The 22,347-nt window shown below is 38.2% G+C and overlaps 1 protein-coding gene across 2 annotated transcripts in view; it reads right to left on the bottom strand.

Moving 5' to 3' along the window:
- trpc4a (transient receptor potential cation channel, subfamily C, member 4a) overlaps positions 1–22,008 on the bottom strand; it is a 31,571-nt gene extending 9,563 nt beyond the window's left edge. Inside the window, exons 1-7 of one of the 2 annotated variants that reach the window (XM_080867129.1) lie at positions 21,784–21,869; positions 21,430–21,479; positions 18,338–18,567; positions 17,213–17,431; positions 9,236–9,376; positions 7,612–7,788; positions 5,556–5,756 (exon numbers count right to left, since the gene is read on the bottom strand). In XM_080867129.1, coding sequence (XP_080723255.1) covers positions 5,556–5,756; positions 7,612–7,788; positions 9,236–9,376; positions 17,213–17,431; positions 18,338–18,496 — 897 coding nt within the window. In that variant the 5' untranslated portion in view covers positions 18,497–18,567; positions 21,430–21,479; positions 21,784–21,869. Of the gene's footprint in view, positions 1–5,555; positions 5,757–7,611; positions 7,789–9,235; positions 9,377–17,212; positions 17,432–18,337; positions 18,568–21,429; positions 21,480–21,783 lie in introns of both variants that reach the window. The other variant, XM_080867130.1, reaches the window with a different exon arrangement.
- Between the last annotated feature and the right edge of the window lie 339 nt (positions 22,009–22,347).

Genomic DNA, 22,347 nt, shown 5'->3' with positions numbered 1-22,347 from the left:
TGCAGCGTGTCCTTAAAAAACTTCAGGAACCTGGGACAATTAAAGACAAAAGAAGAAGTGGGAGGTCTAAAAATCTATTTACAGTAGACACACAGTATCTGAAACTCATGTCCTTAAGAAACAAGAAAAAAAAATTCAAGTAAAGACCTGACAGAAAACCCAAGAGATCCATCTGGCCCCTCTGTTGATCCTACTACTGCAAACTTGTTAAACCTACATATGTGAGATACAATTATTGCTTCCCTTTATTTCTGAGTTTTACAAAGGCTGAACTTTTGGTCACAGCAAACTGACTTGTTAAATCAGATTCTTGCTCCTGGATCAGCTGAGCACAAATGTTTTTTTCCCTACACAACACTTACTACTCTTGGTGCAATTTAATTTCTACTTAATGGGGACATTAAGATGGCTTGAAAATCTGAATTGCAGTTTTTATGAGATATCACAAGGGGGTAACGTCAAACTACTGCATGTAAAATTGATGGGTTCCCCTCGGTGCCTCAGACAATTTTAAATATTAAAGAGACAGTCTGTTTATGTTTGTACTGTGATTTTTCAGTCTACTCACCTCACCTACATTTATACCAAGAATATCTGTATAAAATTTAAGTAATCAACATTTGAACGCTCCAGGGAGAGAAGATAATCTGCTCTTTAATGTTTATGGGTTACTGATCACATCTATCTGATTTGACCTCCTGCTGCATCAAAGCGCTGCCTGCCCTATGAGTTCAGCTCTTTAGACAGAAAACCTATGGAGATTTCTCTTCAAACTGTTATAAATGGCCTTTTTAAACCCTGGGAGCACATCAGCGCACAGAGCCAAAAACACACACAGATGCGAGGATAAATGCACAAATGTAAACAAGCCTATTTGCACTTTACACAAATGAGAAACGTCCTTCATTTTGTTCAGCCGAGGGTCAAAAACAGACTTTTAATGACTCACATTCATAAACAGAAAGCACTATTTAAAAAAAAAAAAAGTCTTCCATGCAGACTGAGTGTCGTGATTATTGTGAGAGTTTTAAAAGGTTTTCAGATCAGAAACCAGTGTTTCAAAGCACTGAGCAGAGATCGCACCACAGACAATGAACACTCTAACTGCTCTCTGCATGAACAAACAAGCTTTTCCAGCCCCAGTAAGTGTCCATTTAACCCTCAACACTTCACTGGGGGCAAAACTTTACGGATCATCTCTCGCAAACAAAAGGCATTTCCTATTAAGAACTCTGCTTATCTGTGTGCGTGTGTGCGCGCATAAATGTGCACTATACAGATGTGATTTTCTGATGTGAAGCAGCAGATGAAAATGTTTTTCAATGGCCGATTCATGCCATGTTTCCGTTTTCCAAACGAATGAGAAGTTTATTGAAGAAAAATCTCCCCAAATGAGGTTACAGTTTATTGAATATTGTCTTGCGCCTTAAATTCATGTAAAATCCTGTTTCATGTCTTTGCGAGATGACTCTGCCTCTTCTACACAACAAAAAGCACTACCTTCATAACTGCTGCATATACTCCTCAATCAAACAAGAAATCAGGCATAAAACAGAGTCCAAAATGAGTTAAAAATAACACAAAACACCTTACTGCTCAGTTTTTCCACATGATAGTTTTTCTATCATAGCAAAATGAAAAGAAATCTGTCAGCTCTGCTCTTTGGGCTAAAGTTGTAAGAAATAAATGTCTAAAATTACGGAAGAAAAGCTGATAGCTCATTCCCCAGACTGTCCTGTAATTATAAAACACAAATTTGTCTTTTTTCTGTGAATCCATTGTAAATAAAGAAATTTCTCTAGTAGATAGGAACATTTAATCATTTATCTGTTACTAAATTACTTTGACGTAGCATAAATGACTGTGGGGGTGGTCTTTATTAGCTGGAAAACCTGTAAAATATATGAAAAGGTAGTTAAAAGTCCAAAATTAATGCGATGCTTCACATTTTCCAAGGCCGCCCAGTCGGCCAAATTGGAGTCTTTGGTGGATCAATTGTGGCCCCCAGGGCTTATGTTTGACACCCCTGTTCCAAGAGAACAAAAAAGTAAGAGTGAAAGTATTAAATTTACTGAAATAGAAACTTTTCAGGCAGTTTTACAACAATAAGACTGCAAAGAGACAGCAACAAACTTCTTAATCAAATTACCACATGCTATAATAATTTCTCACAGACTGAGCATTTCCAATGACTTCATCTTGAAAGGATTCTTAACAACTCCAGGTGGCGAGGACATTTATCATTTGAAAAGGGCGACTGGGTGGATTGTTACTCTCATCCTTGACACTCTGCTCTCCATCAAAATGCTGGAGCGACTGAAAGCTGCTATAGATAGCCGATCCAAGAGAAGGGCACGTTGGGACTCGATAATTAAAACACTGCTGGGATGAGGAGATGCTAGGAGGCACAGTTGCGGCAAAAGCAGCGCGAGGCTTGTTTGTTTACAGTGTGTGCAGAGAAAGATTTACTGGCAACAGCAGAGGGGTTCGGTAAGATGACAGGGAACTGTCCATCATCATGTCCACCTGTGCACTCGCACGGCCCCAAACTGTCCTTCTGTGACTCAACATGCTCATCCGCCAGCCTGTTTGTTGATGCGCAACAACTGCATGGATGAAGGAGGAAAGAGCAGTGTCATAAAATGAGACTCCCCCAAAAGTGCATCATCTCTGACAGCCACGCAGGGCTCCCAGCTAAGGACAGCTGAATGAATTATTAGTCGCTCCTGGGAGGGATGCGTCTGCTTCTTCATCATTTCCTACCTCACCTTCATATGCAGCGTAACAATTCTGTTGTAGAAAATCGATTTAACCCCTTCTTCTTGCTTTTAGCCATCCCATAATTTAGCAAGTCACCGAAAAATCTCCTACATTCACCATCCCGACACTGGAAAGCGTGATCGGCTTTTGCATTAGCCTTTGGGTGTTACGGTAGCTTTTAACACTAACAGGAACATTCATAACGACATGGACCTAACCGAAGGGGAGTGCCACATTAATTAGAGACGAATGCTGAAGATTGAGCAGATGCAAAAATCCACAGATACACTTTACAAGAATTAAATCAACTTATTTGCATGTTTATTGTTTATGGCTCTACCCACCGGGGAAGGTTTTACATCCCAGTGGAAATAAAAGGATGAAATCAGCAGACCAGAAAACTGAATATTGTTTTGGAGTTACCACGTTTGGACCATTTCCACCACAATTATTTACATCCATTTGAATTGCAATGCAGCGCCTACAAAGCTGCTAAATAAAAGATCCCAATTTACTCCCTAGGAAATTCAAATCTGGACTGTGAATGTAATCAGTGTTTATATGGCATGTTTACAGCTCCTTCAAAAGCAGTTGCTCTGTATTAGACTTTCCAGATCGTACAGGGAAGGTGGATACATGTAATTAACAGTTCATTGTCTTTTCCTTTACTTAAAACCAGTGTTGGTCAAGTTACTTGAAAAAAGTAATCAGTAACTAATTACTGATTACTTCCCCAAAATAGTAATCCCGTTACTTTACTGATTACTTATTTCCAAAAGTAATTAATTACTTAGTTACTTTTTAAAAACCCGATTTACAACCTGAAGAGGTGATAAAGTGATATATCTTTCAGCCCAATTCTACTTTTTCTACATAATCCATCATACAAAATGTAATCAAATGGAAAAGTCTCTTTTTTTTAACTTGTTTTATCAGTTTTAATCTTTTAACTTTATGCATCAAGCAAAAATTTAATTATATGCAACATTCTCTGACTTGAATAAATTAGTTTAACATTGAAACCTATTTGCTACACATTCCAGCACATAAAATAAAATATTGTTTGTGTTTACACTCACTCTTTCAAATAGATGCAAGTAAAACACAGCAGAAAATAAATAAAGTCAAAGACTCAGCGGTCCTGTTGCTCTATTTTCACCTGTAAAGCAGGACTAGGGTAGGCGGAGGTTTACCCTGGTGCAGGTGTGCCGCGGTCAGTTGAAGAATCCGCGAGTTTCTCTGTGAGTTTCCCATTACGTCGTTGCACACTCGGTGCTTCCTTGGAAGTTTAGGGGTTTTTTTCGCTGTAAAAAGAAGTTTTCTTCCCACGCACGATGGACGTTAATGTTTTTGTCACTTTTTATGGAATCAAACTCAAAGTAAGGTCAGTACTTCCACGCTTTAAACGCTGCACGCTCATACTCTCTCCCACAATCGATATATGATCCACTGTTGATCTGCACACAGCTGTTGTCACTAACGGCGCACTCGCTTACGTCACTGTCATGAGACATTCTCGCAAAAAATCACGGTTTTAGTAACGCAGTAACGCAGCGTTCCTACGGGAAAGTAACGGTAATCTAAATTACCGTTTTTGCAATAGTAATCCCTCACTTTACTTGTTACTTGAAAAAAGTAATCAGATTACAGTAACGCGTTACTGCCCATCTCTGCTTAAAACCGACCCTAACTCAAACCTAAACAATTAACATGAATGTTGAGCTAAATTTCTGACATGCTTTTTTAAGGGTATTAGCAAACATATTCAGTCTACAGCTACAATACAAACATGGATTTATTTATTAGATAGTTGCCTTGCAACTGTAATACTCTGGTTATTTAATCCGGGCATCTTCATTCCCATTTGTTATCTGTGTGAGCTGCCAAAGGGAAAACAGTTAAAAACCTTATAAGACCTTTGCACCTCATGTCATTAAACCCGAAGCTAATCTAACATAATTACAGCACTTCTCATCAGCTCACAGTGACACAGACGAGACCACGTTGGCTTGGTTCAGCAAAACTCTCACATTTGGCAGGTTGACATTTTATTACAAAAATCTAAAAAACAAAAACAGCTATACAATAGATCACGAAGAAAACACTGTTAAGCAATGTGACAGAAAGAAAAATAATACTAGTGGAAAACCTGCATGATTTCCTATTTTACACAGTTTGGAAGGCTACAGCTGTAATATTATAGTCTTATCTGACTCTCATTGGCCTTAAGGTAAAGGAGGGCACACTTGACTGAGATGCAGTGTTTGTGTGGGTGTGTGTGTGTCTGCAAAAGATCATTTTGTTGATATCTAACAGGATGACATTCTCTGCTTCCTTCCCCGTCCTGCAACCCCGGCAATGAAAAAACAAACAAGCAACCCATCTCATTGCCCATCTGGAATTTTACACATTACCATATGTCTGTGTATTAATGGTATAAATTAAACGTATGAAGGCCTGCCATATATCAAAATATGACACTCATGTCATACACCCACTTCGGTATTAGTATTTATTCAGAGGCTGAATATTACTATACTTTTCCCTGCTCCCTTATTTCCAACGGGTTGCCACAGCAGACGGCTTTTTACAAAAGATGCTCTTCCTGATGCAACCATCCGAATTATCTGGGCTGGGACCGGCACAGCAAGTTCGCCAGCTTGTGTCTCCTCCTGGTCTCAAACTGAGGCTCTTTCATGTTTAAGGTGAATGTGTTACCCACTACAGCATGGAGCCACATTACACATGCAATACAATGCAACCATTGCTGGATAATAATTTTACTTTGCACATACCTCTTTTTGGTGGTATTTGATAGCTAGCTTGAGTCTTGCCAGATCATTAGCGCCCTCCTCTTCCAATAAGCTGATATCATCTTTATAGTTGAGGATCATCTCCAGCTCTCTGGAGCTCCTTGTTTGGTCCAGGAGGTCTTTTGCAAACTGCTTACACTGCTGGGACAGCTCTTCATACTCAGATTTAAACTCATTCTCCACCTGGAAGCAAAAGGTGGAGTAGATTTAAAACAAACACTGTAGTGCTGAAGAGCAGGAGTACGTAAAATGTGAGTAAATATGTCAGGAAAAGCCTTGGGGATGTGAAACTCATTTTACATCATGGGACACATACAGATGATTTTGATCATAAGTGGGCCAAACCAGCGAACCTCCCCTTTCTGTCAATGTGAACTCATCTAATTTTGTGTTTAATCCCATTACTAAAAGAAAAAGAAGGGCAAGTTTAGCAGTACGTCTCAGTTTATCTACATAAAACTAATAGAGCTGTAGTAAATGAAAGAAATCTGTCCGCACAAATAAATACGTTTTTTAAATTACAGAAAAAGTTTCTTGTAGTTAACTGCCTGGACATACTTCACATTCACTGAAAATGTCTTTTTTTGCTCCTGTGGACCCTTTGTAAAAAAAAAAAAAAATTTCTATATTAAATAGAGAAAAAAACAGGAACTTTCATGTGTTTAATGGTTATTGTTTATCTATTACTTAATAGTAATAGATAACTTTCTGCATCAGGAAATCTCTTACGTCTTGCTTATACACCTTTTATGGATCACCTCTATTAGCCATGTTCTCTTGGAGGAAAACAGTTGACCTATCTAACTAAAATGTCTGTAAATCGTAGAGCACATACAAAGATAACAGCATTTTATTATATTTTAGCTGGAGATATCAATAATATATATATATATATATATATATATATATATATATATATATATATATATTATTATGTATGTGTGTATATATATATATATATATATATATATATATATATATATATATATATATATATATATATATATATATATATATATATATATATATATATATATTTATTATGTATGTGTGTGTATATATATATATATATATATATATATTTATTATGTATGTGTGTATATATATATATATATATATATATATATATATATATATATATATATATATATATATATATATATATATATATTTATTATGTATGTGTGTGTATATATATATATATATATATATTTATTATGTATGTGTGTGTGTATATATATATATATATATATATTTATTATGTATGTGTGTATATATATATATATATATATTATGTATGTGTGTGTGTATATATATATATATTATGTATGTGTATGTATATATATATATATATATATATATATATATATATATATATATATATATATATATATATATTATGTATGTGTGTATATATATATATATATATATATATATATATATATTATGTATGTGTATATATATATATATATATATATATATATATATATATATATATATATATATATTATGTATGTGTATATATATATATATATATATATATATATATATATATATATATATATATATATATATATATATATATATATATATATATATATATATATATATATATTATATATATATATATATATATTATATATATATATATATATACATATATTATATATATATAATGTTTGTCCTCTACCCCCCCCCCCCCCCCCCCCCCCCCCACACACACACACACACACACAACTTTTGTACATGTCGAGGAGCGTGTCAGGTTACATTTCACTGTGTGTTATACTTGTATAACTATGCATGTGACAAATAAAGAACCTTGAACCTTGAACCTATTAAATATTAGATTCAACATAAGGGATTTATTTGAATTCTTATCTAATAAATTGAAAGGTCATTTTTTTGTTACACAGTCATATTATATAAAGTTTAAAAGGTTAATTAATATACATACTGTTGGTATTTCAGCTCCTCAGAATCAAATCTTACCAACTGATGCTCAAGCTCCACTATTAGCTGCCTCTCTTTCCCTCACCTTGCTGAGCTCCTGCAGCTCCCAGCTGAGCCTGAATGCGGTTAGGAAGGGGTCTTCGCTGGAGAGCGCAATTAGTGAGGGACTCGACAGTGCTTTGTAGATGTTGAGTCGTGAGCGCGAGTGCCGCAGGCTGTCCACATCCGAACTAGACACACACTCCACACAGTTGCAGCGCACCTGCAACATCAAACAAATTGTTGACGCATGGACACATTTTAATGAGGCTTCTCTGTGTTTAGCAATGGCTCATCTTCCAGTCTTGCAAATCAGCCGCTGTTCTGTCAAGGTATGATACTCAGACCTTCAAGGGACAACCTAACCTGTAGATGTATGTGCACATTTTTACATTTTATAGAAATACACCACCACATTGGATTTTAAATTAAACAAAGTGCATACTTTCAGCTTGGGTTTACCAATAGGATCACAGTAATAGTTCAGAAATTACAGCCATCTTTTTACACAGTGCCCCATTTTCAGATGCTTTGTCTTTAGTACTGAAAGGCATGCTCTGTTGGATAAATACCATGCAAATGACTTTGAAGAATCTCCCATTTATTTCTCTTGAGAAATGCTTGTTTTGCGTTTGTAGCACCCTTCGGGTCATTGCCCATTTGCACTGTAAAGCATCATCCCATCATTTTTGCAGCATTTGGCTGAATCTGAGCAGAGAGCAAAGCCCTGTACACTTCATCACAATTCATCCTGTTACGTCTATCAGCAGTCATACAATCAATAAACACTAGTAAACTGGCTCCACTGGCAGCCATACATGGTCATGTCATAAAAATGACTGCACCATGTTTGACAGATGATGTTCCTGCTTCGGTTCAGGACCTGCTTCTCTCCTTCTTTATTCTCCTGTCTTCCCATCATTCTGGCACAAGTGAATCGTAACTTTATCTCCTTTCAGAACTGTGCAGGCTTTCTTAAATTCTTTAGGAGAGGCTGTCTAACCTGGACTTGTTGTGTTTTTTAGACAGTGGTTTGCACCTTGTCTTAAAAACTCTCTATTTATCTCTGTCTTGATTGTTGACAGTGATTCTTGTGCCTCCTTAAGAGTATTTCTGACTTGGTTTGATGTTTTGAATTTGTTTTTCTTAACCATAATTCTCACTAATGCTGTCTTTTGGTGTTGTTAAGCTGGTCAGTGAACTCTTTCTTTTTAAGAATGTAACAGAGTGTTTATTTGGCCACACCAGCTAAAGTTTTATGATGCCTCTAATAGGTTTATTTTGTGTTTTCGGGTTAATGATAGCCTCTTTCACTCACATCAAGATCTCTGTGGATCTCATAGTGAGAATTCAAATTAAAACCTAATAAATTTAAGTTAATCTTGTTATCGAATCCATATATTTTATCTACTTACGTTTTCATGGAATAACCAGGAAACAGGCATCACCTGGTTATAAAACTGTTTATTACCCCAATGACTTCTGAGCCTCTGCAAATGGCTTTAATTACTTTTATGAAACCCTGCACTTCAAGCACATATTATGTTTGTTTTAGAATCCACTGTGGTGGTATACAGAAGAAAAAATCCATAATTTGTGTCTTTGAACCCACACTTTTATATGTGTAACTATGGTATCTTGCATAGAGATATTAGATATGGTTCACTCACCTCATGTGGCTGTGGCATAGACACACCTTTCTGCACCAGAAGCTTGATAATTTCATAGTTGTTGGTGTGTGCAGCAAGAATGATAGGAGTGATGTCAGGGGTGAAGTCAGAGAACTGCTTGTCCAGTAGGATCGGTGGAACCTTTGCAGGGAGATGAGAGAATGACAGCACATGTGAACAAAGCTGTCAAAGAAATACAATAGACGCTGACCTGCACAGTACCTGGGGCTTTTAGCTCCTGGAGGTAAAGATAGTTGAAATCCAAACAAGAAATTGTCCTCTTGGAAAAAGAAAAAATGCCTTACATATCAAGGCTAAGGGGCACCAGTAACAGCAAAGCGAGATGCATCAGCGTTTAACACATTTCAGAGGGAATTATGCTCAGAGAGAAACTCATTCTACCTATCCCTCTTATCACCCACTCCAGCTAAGTCCTTTTTCAATTCCCATATCATTCAAGAAGGGGAATACAGGTGCGGGCAGCAGAGGAGTAAGCTGTGCCTTTTTAATTCTTTTAATTGAAGGCCTGTTATCTGATTCTGTGGTGAGGGAGAATGGGAGAAGAGAGAGAAGACAGCTCAAGAATGATTGGAGGGTAAACATGGAATAGGTAAGGACCTGCTTAGCAACTCAAGGCAGAATAATGGCAGATGGGACTATGACTTTCTGGTTTTACTGAAAGAGCTTTGCCAAGAATGCTAAAGAGACAAGCTTGAGAAGGCTTGGTCTAAACTTTAACAACACCGGGAAAATAGCAATGTAGTTGATATTTTACACCTTTTGAGTCTACAGACTGAGTTTTGTTTAAGCTGTCTTGCTGGTTCAATAAAACAAAAACAAAAAAACTGCATATATACAGAATTGCATAGGTAATTTAAATGCAGTTCATCCATGCCAACTCACAAGTGAGAAATTTGCCACACTGCCGAGCTAAGCTAATTAGCTTAAGATAAGGAGTTTATGCGTAGAAATGGTCTGTGGTGTATGGTAAATGTTAAATGTGACACTTACTATATATTGTGCCTTTCTGCCTCACTGATTCAGTCACACACATTCATACAGTGCTTGCCTTAGTCCATGCCTAAGCTCTTCTAGACAACATTCAGACACACACGGATACTCTGACGGATACATCAGGGGAAACTTGTCATTCATTACCTTGTCCAAGGATCACCTACCTGAGCCACAGCCACCCAGTGGCAAAAATGGTAGACCAGCATTATAAAATTTCATATAATTATGAGATTATAAAACCCACTTAAGTGGTAGTGACATTTAAAGTTATATCAACTTCTATTTATTTTTTTTAAAACAGCATGTTACATTATAAACATTTTATATAAGATTAAGGTTTAGGGTTTTTCCTTGCTCAAAATGGGCCCATGGAGGGTATCACACTATTTGTAAGGTACTAAAAAATGATTCTATGATAGAAGAGTCCTGCATTATACAGAATTAATATAATATAAACCAGCAGTTATAGTGTCTTGGCTTTGCAGGGCAGTCGCAGCTACCTGAATTTAATTTATGTAAATTAAAATTACCTCAGAGTTATTACCTGCTCACTGTTTCTGCCAATCTAAACCCTTACAATCATAGTTAATTATACACTCAGTGTTTTTCCATTAAAACAGCAAAGGGCACTGTATGATAGTCTAACAAAACTCCTCATTTAAATCATGCCCTATAGATATATACCAGCGCCTCTTCTTCTTGAGGACTCTGAGGAAGAACCACCTGTCCTCAGACATCCTGGTGAACTTCTATCGCTGCACCATCGAGAGCATCCTGACCAACTGTATAACAGTCTGGTACGGGAACTGCTCTGCCTCGGACCGGAAGGCGTTGCAGAGGGTCGTGAAAACTGCCCAGCGCATCGCCGGAGCACCACTTCCTGCCATAAAAGACATCTACAGGAAGCGGTGTCTGAAAAGGGCTGGGAAAATCATCAAAGACCCCAGTCACCCATCACATGGACTCTTCACCCTCCTGCCCTCTGGGAGGCGCCACAGGAGCCTCCGGACTAAGACCACCAGGTACCGGAACAGCTTCTTCCCCACAGCTGTCAGACTCCTGAACTCTGCCTCCTGACATCTGACCCACGTTAAACTCATGGACTGAACATACACACACCCACAATGGACAACTGTACCCTCAAACACAATAATAACATGGACTGAACCACCACTCACAACCACTAGCACTTTATATAGCCTCTGTAGAAACTATCTACACCCTCACTTATCTTAACTGCACTACTGTATAGCTCTGTGTAAATAATCATTCTGTACATTCGATAATCTTTAATCCTACAACTGTTTACAACTTGCATAGTTCCCATTTCTGTATAGCTGTATATCCCAGATTCTGTAAAGTTATTTATTTCATATTCTGTATAGTTTTTCATATTTATATCCTGTTCATATCCTGTACATAGCTTGTACTCACTACAGCCTGTACATACTTATAGTTATAGAATATTCACAACATACTTCATACCGTGTACATTATAACATACCATAATAGACCCATTTCTGTAATATACTCACATATCTATATTATTGCTAATATATATTGTAATATATCTATATCACTAAAGCACTTCTGGATGGATGCAAACTGCATTTCGTTGCCCTGTACCTGTGCATGTGCAATGACAATAAAGTTGAATTCTATTCTATTCTATTCTATATCTGCATTTTTCCCATTAGTTCTGATGTATTTTGATCTGTATGTGCTAACACTGACATACACTCAGGCGCCACTTTATTGGAAGCACCTTGCTTGTACTTGCTTGTATCTTTGTGGCACAGACCCAACAAGGTGCTGGAAACATTTCTCAGAGATCTTGGTCCATATTGGCAGCTGCTGCAGATTTGTCAGCTGCACCTGCACAAAGTCCCGTTCTGCCATATCCCAAAGGTGCTCTGTTGGATTGTAATCTGGTGACAGCGGAGAACAGCGAGTACTTCGAGCACAGGGAGCTCACTGTCACATCCAGGAAACCACTTTGAGGTGATTTGTGTCTTACGACCAAGTGTGTTAACACTGATGTCGTAACGCAATGGATATGGTCAGCAACAAAACTCAGGTAAGCTGTTGTGTTTAAACAATGCTCAGGTGGCCCAAAGTGTGCCGAAAAAATATACCCCTCCCACACATTTATACCACCACCACTAACTAAGCCATGTTGGAGCCATGCTTTGATGTCTTTTGCACCAAATTCTGCCTCTATCTGGGTTTAACATTCTATCAAATGTTAAAAAAGACATTTTCACCCATAGAAAAACCACTCACTGGATATTTTCTTTTTTCAGGCCGTTCTCTTTAAACCCTAGAGATGGCAGTGTGGGAAAATCCCAGTAGATTATCACTTGAAATACCAGCCAGTGTGGCACAAACAACAATGCCATATTCAAAGTCACTTAGATCATTTTTTTTTCCCATTCTGATGCTCTATTTGGACTTCAGCAGCCTGCAGTGACCATGTCTATATGCCTAAATGCACGGGGCTGCTGCCATGTAGTTGGCTGATTACATATTCATGTTTAAAAACAGCTGAACACCTATATTTTAAAAAGATTTCTTTCTATCAAAAATACGTACACAAAAAAGAAAGTAAAAAAAGACCTAGACTCTTTGGTATTTGCAAAGCTAAATAAAGCTATTAAATCCTAAAAGACCAACTATAGGCATGACAGTATAAGTCACAGTTAAGACATGATGTGAGATGTTTTAAAAATATTTCACTTGCAAGCAGCCAAGCAGAAACAGAAATAGTAAGCCTTTGTCACCACTGCTCACTGAGGAACAAAGCATGAAGAATTGTTCTCCAGGGGTTTTGGTTCATTTTCTCCAAAATGTTTCATCATTCATATAGCATCCAAAAATCATTATATCACACAGGGACACTAATTACTTGGGTAGCTTACTCTCAGAGCAGTCACAGTGCAGCAGCAAGTCTAAAGCGTGGCACAGAGCCATGTCTAAGAGTCGCCACATTTCGCAGAGGTGGGTGATCTAATAAGCTACAGTATATATATTCTGTTCTCCATGTGGGAAGAGGTGGGACATCAAATAATCTACATCAAACAGCCTTGGCCTGTGCCCAAGCAAACTGATATATGTGAAACTATGGTAATTGCGGAGAAAGGAAAATAAAAAGCCCACTCTTCTGAGTAACACATATTTGTTACTCATAGGGAATCCACCATAAGCATATTGATTAAAAATACAACAATGGCATCTGCAGCAGCAGCAGAGTGTGCGGTTACTTTTGTTTTTACCGTGCTCTATTTTGAGCCTCCCTGCTGGTTTTCTACTGCCACCCGACATCATCACAAATGTTTAGATAGAACTGGTGTAAAAATGGGACACCGGGCGGTTTTTGAATTACACTGCGGAAAATAAGCTCAAGTCTCAGATTCAAGCGAGCATGAATGCATTTACTCCGCATCGTGCTCTGTGTTATGTAGGAAGGAGAAGGATTTCCTTCCATAAGCGCCCTTATATCGAAAGGCTGTCGGAAAAAGACAAAGATGAAAAAAAATAAAATAAAATAAAAACAAAACTCAAAACCACCCGAAGGTCATGCAACTGAGAAGCTGTGTGAAATCCATTGTTTGCCATTGACAGATGCATATCTGCTCTCAGAGGATAATACATGGAGCTATTTAAAAAGCTGATAACCATGCGGTCCTCAGCAGAAAACAAATAAGCCAAAACACTTGTGAGATTATTACAAACATGTCATTCAGACGGCTTAAAATAGAGAGACAAATATACACAATTCCAGCCAAGCGCAAAATGAATCTTGGTATTAATAAATCTCAGAGAAGACACTGGCAACAAATACGATGTGCTTTTTCCAAAGAGTTTTTTAATATAATCAATGAGCTTCTATTGGAGTGATATGGTGGCACTAGAGTGATCTGTTTTCACAGCCTACTCAGTGGATGGGAAAAAGCACTATCTTACAAAGGCAGTAAGATAAAGTGTTCCACCTGATTAATGTCACAGCTGAGCAGTTCAGACTGGAAATTTCATCCATTTGACAAACAATCCCAATCTCTCTCTTTGAGCTCACGCTGCCTTTCCCTGCTTATTATTTTCCCCTTTCCTTCCATTTTTCAACAATTGTTCAACTTAATTTTAACTTGAGCTTACTTCATTTATTAAAATTCTTATTGCAACAGGTTTAGAACAGGAGGAACATCTCTCCATCATTACTGCTCACAGGGAGAGGAAAAGAAGGACGTATGTGTGCATGTGAAAGCACACAGAGCAGTAAGTCAACAGAAACTAAAGCTCTACACATTTTGTTCCTGATCATTACTATAAGTGGAGTATTAATGAATAGCGGTCCACAAACTAATGTGAAACCTTCCTAGAGTAAATAAGAGCAAACCTAAATTAAACAGTGTATTTTCTCTGAGTGAACTCAGTGCTCATTAAACCTCTCTCTCTGTAAGACTTGTTCCTTTTCCAAAACACAGAAGGCTTATGAAGCAGCTTTTTGGAGTGTCAGCTTTTGTTGTTGCCAGCAATACTGGGTCAGTTAATCTGGATGGTCTAAAAAGCTCCAGGCAACTGCATTCAGTTTATAAGCTATACAGTGAGTAGCAGTACTTTACTGGGACTGGCAATCACACTTTATCATTCAGTCACGAAAATCCCTGAGCTGCTGAATGTTGTTTTTAGATTTAAAACTAAAGTATCCAGAAATCCTTTACTGCCATTGGGTAGAAATTCAATAACAACCTTATATGTATCTATACGTAGTGTAATTCAAGCGGTTGGAGAGGAAGCTACTTCTGCACATACTCTTTGCTCCACCACTATTATTTAGAAACTCTTGAGTGTGGTGGGAGACTCTAGCCAATCACAGGGTTTTCAGAGAGAGCGCTTTCCGTACTATGTATGCAAATCCATACAGACTTTCTTCCCAATAGTACAGGAAAGGTTAACAACCCTGTATTTAAAATAACTGCACACAATATGGAACAAGGAAGATGGACTTAAATTATCATTCATAATGATCATCCATCTACCGTATTTTTTGGACTATAAAGCACACTTAAAATCCTTTAATTTTCTCAAAAATTGACAGTGCGCCTTACGTATGAATTCTGGTTGCGCTTACTGAGCTCGAACTAATTTTATGTGGTACACGGCGCTCAAAAATCTGCCAAAAATGTTTTGGTATGATTTTGGTAAGCTACGAAGCCACACCGATCTGGAGTCTGGGTCCAAACTCTGCTTCCAGTCCCAAAGTCAAACGAACACTGCGGCATCATTGAGAGTTAAAAACTGTCTAAATTCTTTCATCTTTAATAAAATGATCAATGTTGCTGCTTTACCCGGTGTAACAATTAAGGTTAAAATCCAGAACTTAAATTTAACGGAGTTAGATGTAAGCAGGAAGTTAGCTCGCTAGTTTCCACCTAAATATGATATAGCATGTTCAGACTGAGAGATTTCTGGAAAAAAAATAAAATGTACAGCTCTGCTATCACTTCCAATGAAGACAGAAAACTAAACAGCAGTGACTTTTGTAGGGTTACTAAAGTTGGACTAGCTGGTATATAATGATGTGCTATGTGATCGCTAGCAACACAGCTATGTTAGCGTAACATAAACACAGTGAAGCTGGAGGATGATCGCTAACTTTTTACCACTCGATAAGTTAGTGTGAGGGTTCCTGATGGTTAGGGACAAATGCAATCGCATGGCAGGATGCTGTAAACCGACCAAACTTCAGTTAGGAGAACAACTGAGATAATCCATCCAAAATATGAGGTTAGTCATTATTATACTGCAACAACATGGGAATAGAGCAGGTGCGAGAGAATTCAACATTAATGAATCAATGGTATGGAAGTGGAGGAAGCTAGAAGAATGAGTTGAGTAAAGTTTGACTTATCTGACTGTTTTGCTTCACTTAATGGACCTTATAATCCAGTGCGCCTTATGTTCCGAAAAATACAGTACCATACTGAAAACAGGACTGCTAACTTAGTCAGTTTGCATGTGGTGTCAATTAGAATACAACGCCGTTTAGGACCATTATTTGTCTTATTGCTCTACCATGCTGTGCTTAGGAATGATTTCTTGCCAGTGGCAAGACTCTGATTTACCTTTGAACATCTCTATTTGACACTGAAAGAAAACTTTTCAAAATTCTGTGTTTGCAGGACGTTTCCCTCTTTTATCTAACCATATTCATAGTGACTGGATAGGTTTTGTTGATGAAGGTTAAATGTTTGAATTGAATGTTGCAAATATTTAAGCCTTCTGCAAACGGCATCCAAACAATCAGGCACAGCTGTGTCTAATTCAATTTAATGTTGATGCAGCTCACAGTATCAAAAGTGCTCTTTTAGTGGGAGGGCCTGAGGGTGGAGAGAGTAGAGGGCAAAGGGAGGATGAGAGCTGCACCTGTATATTCCGGCTCTTTTTGCCATTTGCAGCTTTAAGGTGGGAATACTTTGGAAGTAATGCTCTAAACATAAAGAGTAAAGGATTTTTAAAAAAATGTTAATCATTCATTAATGCAGGCATTCAGCTTACGATAAATGATAAAGGCGGTGCATTTATTAAATGGTACACTGTACTAGCCAGGAGAATGTTATTATGTTGGCTACAAATGAAACTGGCACAGGTCCTGGCACACAAATGGATTAAACACTGCACTTAAAAACAGCAAAAAAAAAAAAAAAAAACCAAAAAACAAAACTCAAAATTAAAAAATGCAATTAACTACTAAAAGGACAGAAACATAAAACAATTCGTTGGAAAAGCAAAAAAAACAAAAAAAAGCTAATAACTTGGAGAGAAAATAAATGTCAACTATTGTTTCCCTGCTAGCATGTCTCCAACCTGGACAGCCGAGAACAGTCTCGGCAGAGAGGCGCTTGTGGCTCTTGTAAATTTATGTTAATATGCAACTCTTTCCACTTTCCTCAGTCCCTTCCTCACCTGCATGCCACCACTCGGCTTCTTGTGATTTAGCAGCAGCTCCACAGCTCCCACCACTTCCTTGCGAATTGCATGCAGCAGGGCGTCACCGACATACACGTTGAAGCTCAGCAAGAGTTCGATGATTTCCAGGTTCTCGTTCTCAATGGCGATCAGCAGAGCTGTGCGGCCGAGAGGGTCGATGCAATTGATGTTGATCTTGAAGTAGATCTCAGCCTCCTGCCAAAATAAAGTGATTGAAAGCCAGAGTTTGTTTCAAGACATACTCTGGGACTCTGGGGTTCAGATTATGGAGGAAGACACACAGGGAATGAACATTTTTGAAAGGAACTGTAAACTCTTCGCACCTTTTGTAACTGAACAAGCTACTAAAAGTTTGTAGTTTTTCCTCTGAATCTGGAGGAGTGGAGTGGGAGTGAGTTTACCAGATCTCTGTAGCTCACTCTTTTGTATCTGCATTTGAAGCTAGCAGCACAAGACTAAGCTCGCCACTACTGATGGCATAACACAACTCAATATCAGTTGAACTGTTGGCAGTCACGTTGAATTGTGGGGAATGTAGGAATAAGAGTACCCCATGTTTCTGCTGCATTAATTTTACACTTTATACTTTTCTTTTTTAACTTACTGTTTTGTAAGTAGCTTTCTGTCATTAGCTGCCTACAAACGCAATATTTTAAGAAATATCACAACAAAAAGGAAGTTGTAAGAATGCAGATGTCCCTTCTTAATCTCTATATGGACAAGCCAAGCGGGCAAACTATCACAAATTGTTATTGTGGATCGTGATGTCATTTGTCACTATATTGCTAGATGACATGTCCTGATATATTACAATTTTCAGCCTCTCCGTTGCTACGGGACTACAAAGCAGCTGCTCCCTGCCAACACTTTGTCTCTGCTACTGGTTTCTATAAAGAGCCTGCGTATTATTTGAAATGCATAGCAATTATTGTGACTTTGCATCCTGCCCATGAATCTTCCAATCTCTTCCACGTCAATCAAATTACATTAACGCTTTAATATTGAGCCATTCCCTCATCCATAATTTTGAGCTTGATGCATCTGCATTAATTCGTCCCTTTATCAGTCAGTTTCTCCATTCCTCCACCCAAACACACACACCTCAAGCGCTTGCTTGACACTCGCATAGTCCCCTTTCTCGACGGCTCCAAGGTAGGCTTTCTCTAAAGGTGACAGCTCCGACTCGGCCCGCACAATTCTCAACGGGATTCGGTCCCGGTATGAGGAGCTGTCAGTCCGCCGGTAGTAGAGCTGTGACATCTCTCTAAGCTTCAGCTGACCAGCACCCTGTTAACACTGCTACAGCTGCTGCTGGGCTGGCGGGGTTCACACTAGAGAGGATAGAGACAAAGCTGTAGAATAAGCTTGTTGTTGGTTTTTGCATAACAAGTAGGAAAAGAAGGAAAAGAGAGGACAGCGGATACACATGCAGAGCAGAAAGGGCTGTAATACTGAGATGAAGCTACAGTAGTAGTTGACCCCTCTCCATTTATTACATGCGCTACATGATCTAATTAAGAACTGCCTGTTTATAAGCGTTTTCCTACAAACTGTGCAAGAATTACGGTTGAATAAAAGGTCATTTTAAATGTAATATAAATAATGAAGAAATATAATATAAGATGACAAGTAGACAAGTGGAATAAGACAGTCAGGAGTCAGCTGTCATCGGGTGAGAGGTGGAGAACAGTCTAGACAGATGTCGAGCTCAACACATGATAAACCATTTAAATATTATGGTTTTATTTGGAAATAAAGAAAAAATTGCCTTTTATTGTTCTTGTAGCATTTAGTAAGTTTCAAATGCTCAGAATCTAACGCCAGGCAATGTTTACATGCTGGCAAAAATCAAGGATAAAAATGTTTAAGTTGTGAGGTAGGAAAGAAATCAAAAACACCTCCACTGCATTGTTTTCCTCTGGTGTCCTGTTAGAGAGCTCTAATATAAAGCAGAAAGATCAAGTGTAGACATGACAGCGGCTGCTCCTGCTGAACATGTTTCACAAACAGCCATCACGATACACAGCACACACTGCAGGAAATACTTGCAGCTGCACTGGATGGTACGATTCATTAAATCTCAAGTTTCTAACTGCTTTATGTAATGTGCTTAATCATTACTAGTTGACTGACACGTTGCATCTTCTCAAATAATATGCACTTTGTTTTATTTCCTCTGGTCCCTGGTTTCTTCACAATCTAAAACATCTCTAAATATATTGTAACATTGAAATACTGAATGTAGATAAAAAGATGAGATAATATTGTTTAAATCATGTGAAAAGCAGCTTTAGTACAATGCTTCTGTCACAAACCCATTTTAAAATTCAAAACTGGAGCAACCATAATAATGACTGAAAACTAGCATCTGTGCGGATGTGTCGACTGTCACCTCTGAACATATTTCCAAGATATTCTGACAGCCCTCTGAGAATTTAAAACTGAAATGAGCAAAGCAGACAAGAACACAGAAAGTGCTGGAGATGAGGGCGAAATATAAACCAGGTGAGTCAAAAACAACATTAAGTGGAAAACGTTGCACAGTCGTAAACATAACAAAAAACAAGAGGTTCAAGTAGTTAGTGCCTAAAGGCTCCCCTCTCTCTCTTCCCACCGTCTCAGGACAACTCATTACTGCATCTATCTGAAAAATAATGATTGGACCCGCAGCAGCTAATTAGTTTATGAGAACAAGCCGAAATGCAGCGATTTCTTTAATAAATATGAGTAAAAATATTCATGCTGTGCCCATAGTCCCACATCCTAAAATAGCACATTTAAAGGCACAGTTCAAAACTTTTGATGCTATCATTATTGGCTCTTTTACTGATATGAGAACATGGTAGGTTTGGATATAGTTTGTTTCCCCTGTGTTTCCTGTCTTTCTGAGTTAATCTGCTTCAAGTGGTCAAGTCCTTCTCTCATAATCATCAGTGTGATATCAATCTTCTAGCATTAGCCACAGTTAAAAGGAGGATAAGGGTACTTTGTAAAACACTGTAACAAAGATTTAATTTAAATAAACAAGCTGTGTGATTGGTTATGCTTTCAGTTTTAGGTGTGAGAACTTTTTTTTCAGTCTGCTGTTAAGAATTCAGATGTTGAACATGATTGATCATCTATAGGAGCAGAGAATGTTTAAGATTGAGGGTAAAAGTATTAAAAGTGGATAATATTAAAGGAAAACAATATTTTCCTTTGATCCTGCCTGGACCTGCATTTTGATGGCAGCACTTCATACCTCATCTGAGATCCTTAGTTTGATTTTACAGAGACCAGTTTACCTGTATAAGTAATTGCATGCAACTGTCAACATAAGGAGTCTGTTTAGCAGAAAACTAAACTCTGCTTTCAGTACAACAAGTGGTTTACGATAAAAACAAGTAGCAAAGGACAAGCCAAACAAAACAATGTATATCTGTGTTTAAAAAAACAAAATTATAATTTAATTTTGCTCAAAAACAACACAGTAAGTTACGTCATCGGGGTTCTCTGTGACCTAACTATATTGGTTTGCATTTGTTTGCCAAAATATTATAATGTTTTAGACAAGAGTGTGTTTTAGTGTTTATCTGACACACAGATTAGATCAGGCTACATATTGCAATGTGAGGGTTATGTTATATTTTCTGGTGCTTGCTTGAACCTGCGACAGAAATTGCCTCAAAAGACAGCCGCTATTAAGGGAAGCTGCCAACCAAGCAGAAACGCTACAAAAGGTACGGCCTGCTCATAGCTCTGTGTGCAAATACTGAAACGCACACGCAGGCGCCCACGCTCAGTAGCGCACGAGCCAATACACACAACCACGCACGCACACGCGCGCGCACATACAGAGGTAGCCTTTCTGTGCACTGGCTCTCTTCCCCTAATGAGTTTGCCGAATTCAATTCATTACTTGGAAATGGGAAATCTCAGCTGTTTGATTACACGGTGCAGCAGCGCACCAACGCCACGGCAGGGAATCTTTTATTCTGAAAGTTGTAGTTCTCAAGCAGCATCGAATGGATTTCCAACAGACCATGCAGCATATTTAAAGCCCATCCTGCGCTTACAGTAAAAACAATCATTAAACTGCCACGGTTTTAATTTTTTATCAGAAACCTTCCGAGGGTAACATGCCTTACTCTTGTCTGCTGAAGAGCCTTATATAGTCAAAGATCAGTAGTAGTACACAGAAGCAAATGACAAACCTTTGGGATGATGGACATTGGAACTTCGCTCAGGGAGCTCAGTGGTCTTCCTGTGGAAAACAGCATGAAAATAATTCGCCTCAACTTCTTGGAATTTGTATCCCCATAAATGTAGAAACAGCAGTGTTAAAATCCCGCTTGTTAGTGTTAGAGATGTCAGCGCGTCTTTTTCCTGTTTTTTTTTTTTTTTTTTTTTTAGTGTAGTACGCATTCTTCCTTCTCGTTTTTTGGATACTTCTTAGCACTCCTCCTGAGAATCCACATTTGGTCAGGTTTAATCACGATTTCCATTCCGTCTTTTAAGGAGGAGGTGCGGGAAAAAACGCAGACCGGCTCACACCGCATTAAACTCACCGCGCAACAAATTCTGGAGACGAAAATAGGCAACAACAACCAAGTTCCCTCGGTGGATTACACCTGGTTTTTCAACGCCTCCAGTTTTCCCCAGGGTGTACATCCACCAGTGTTCTTATCCACCTGTTGGAGGTGATTGAGCGAAAAGCAGCGCCTCCAGAAATAAACGCAGAGCAGCCAGATGCCTGGCAGGCGGTCTGCGGAATAATGCTGCTGCAGACGGGTTGTGCGCACTTGGAGACGCATCGAACACAGTGGCACTGCAAGAGGAAAGGGAGAAAAAAAAACATCTTAGCAAGCAAGTCAGCCAGGCGTTTAGTCTCACTTCCACTGAATGAAAGTTACACTTGACAAACTACATGATTCCACCTTCACATTCAGCTGCTTATCCAATGAGTTGTGGGAATTTTATTAGCATCAGAAGCCAGGAAAATTCACTAAAAATCACATAAATATCAATCCGGATTACTTATATTCGGAATTCAACTCAAATTGATGTAGAGAAAAGAGACATATGTAGAATATTCACCGGACTCACTTACTATTTGAATGTTTAAGAATTGG

The sequence above is a fragment of the Rhamphochromis sp. 'chilingali' genome (assembly GCF_963969265.1).
Source record: "Rhamphochromis sp. 'chilingali' genome assembly, chromosome: 19".
Classification (NCBI taxonomy): Eukaryota; Metazoa; Chordata; class Actinopteri; order Cichliformes; family Cichlidae; genus Rhamphochromis; species Rhamphochromis sp. 'chilingali'.
This window is presented reverse-complemented; position numbering and strand designations above follow the sequence as displayed.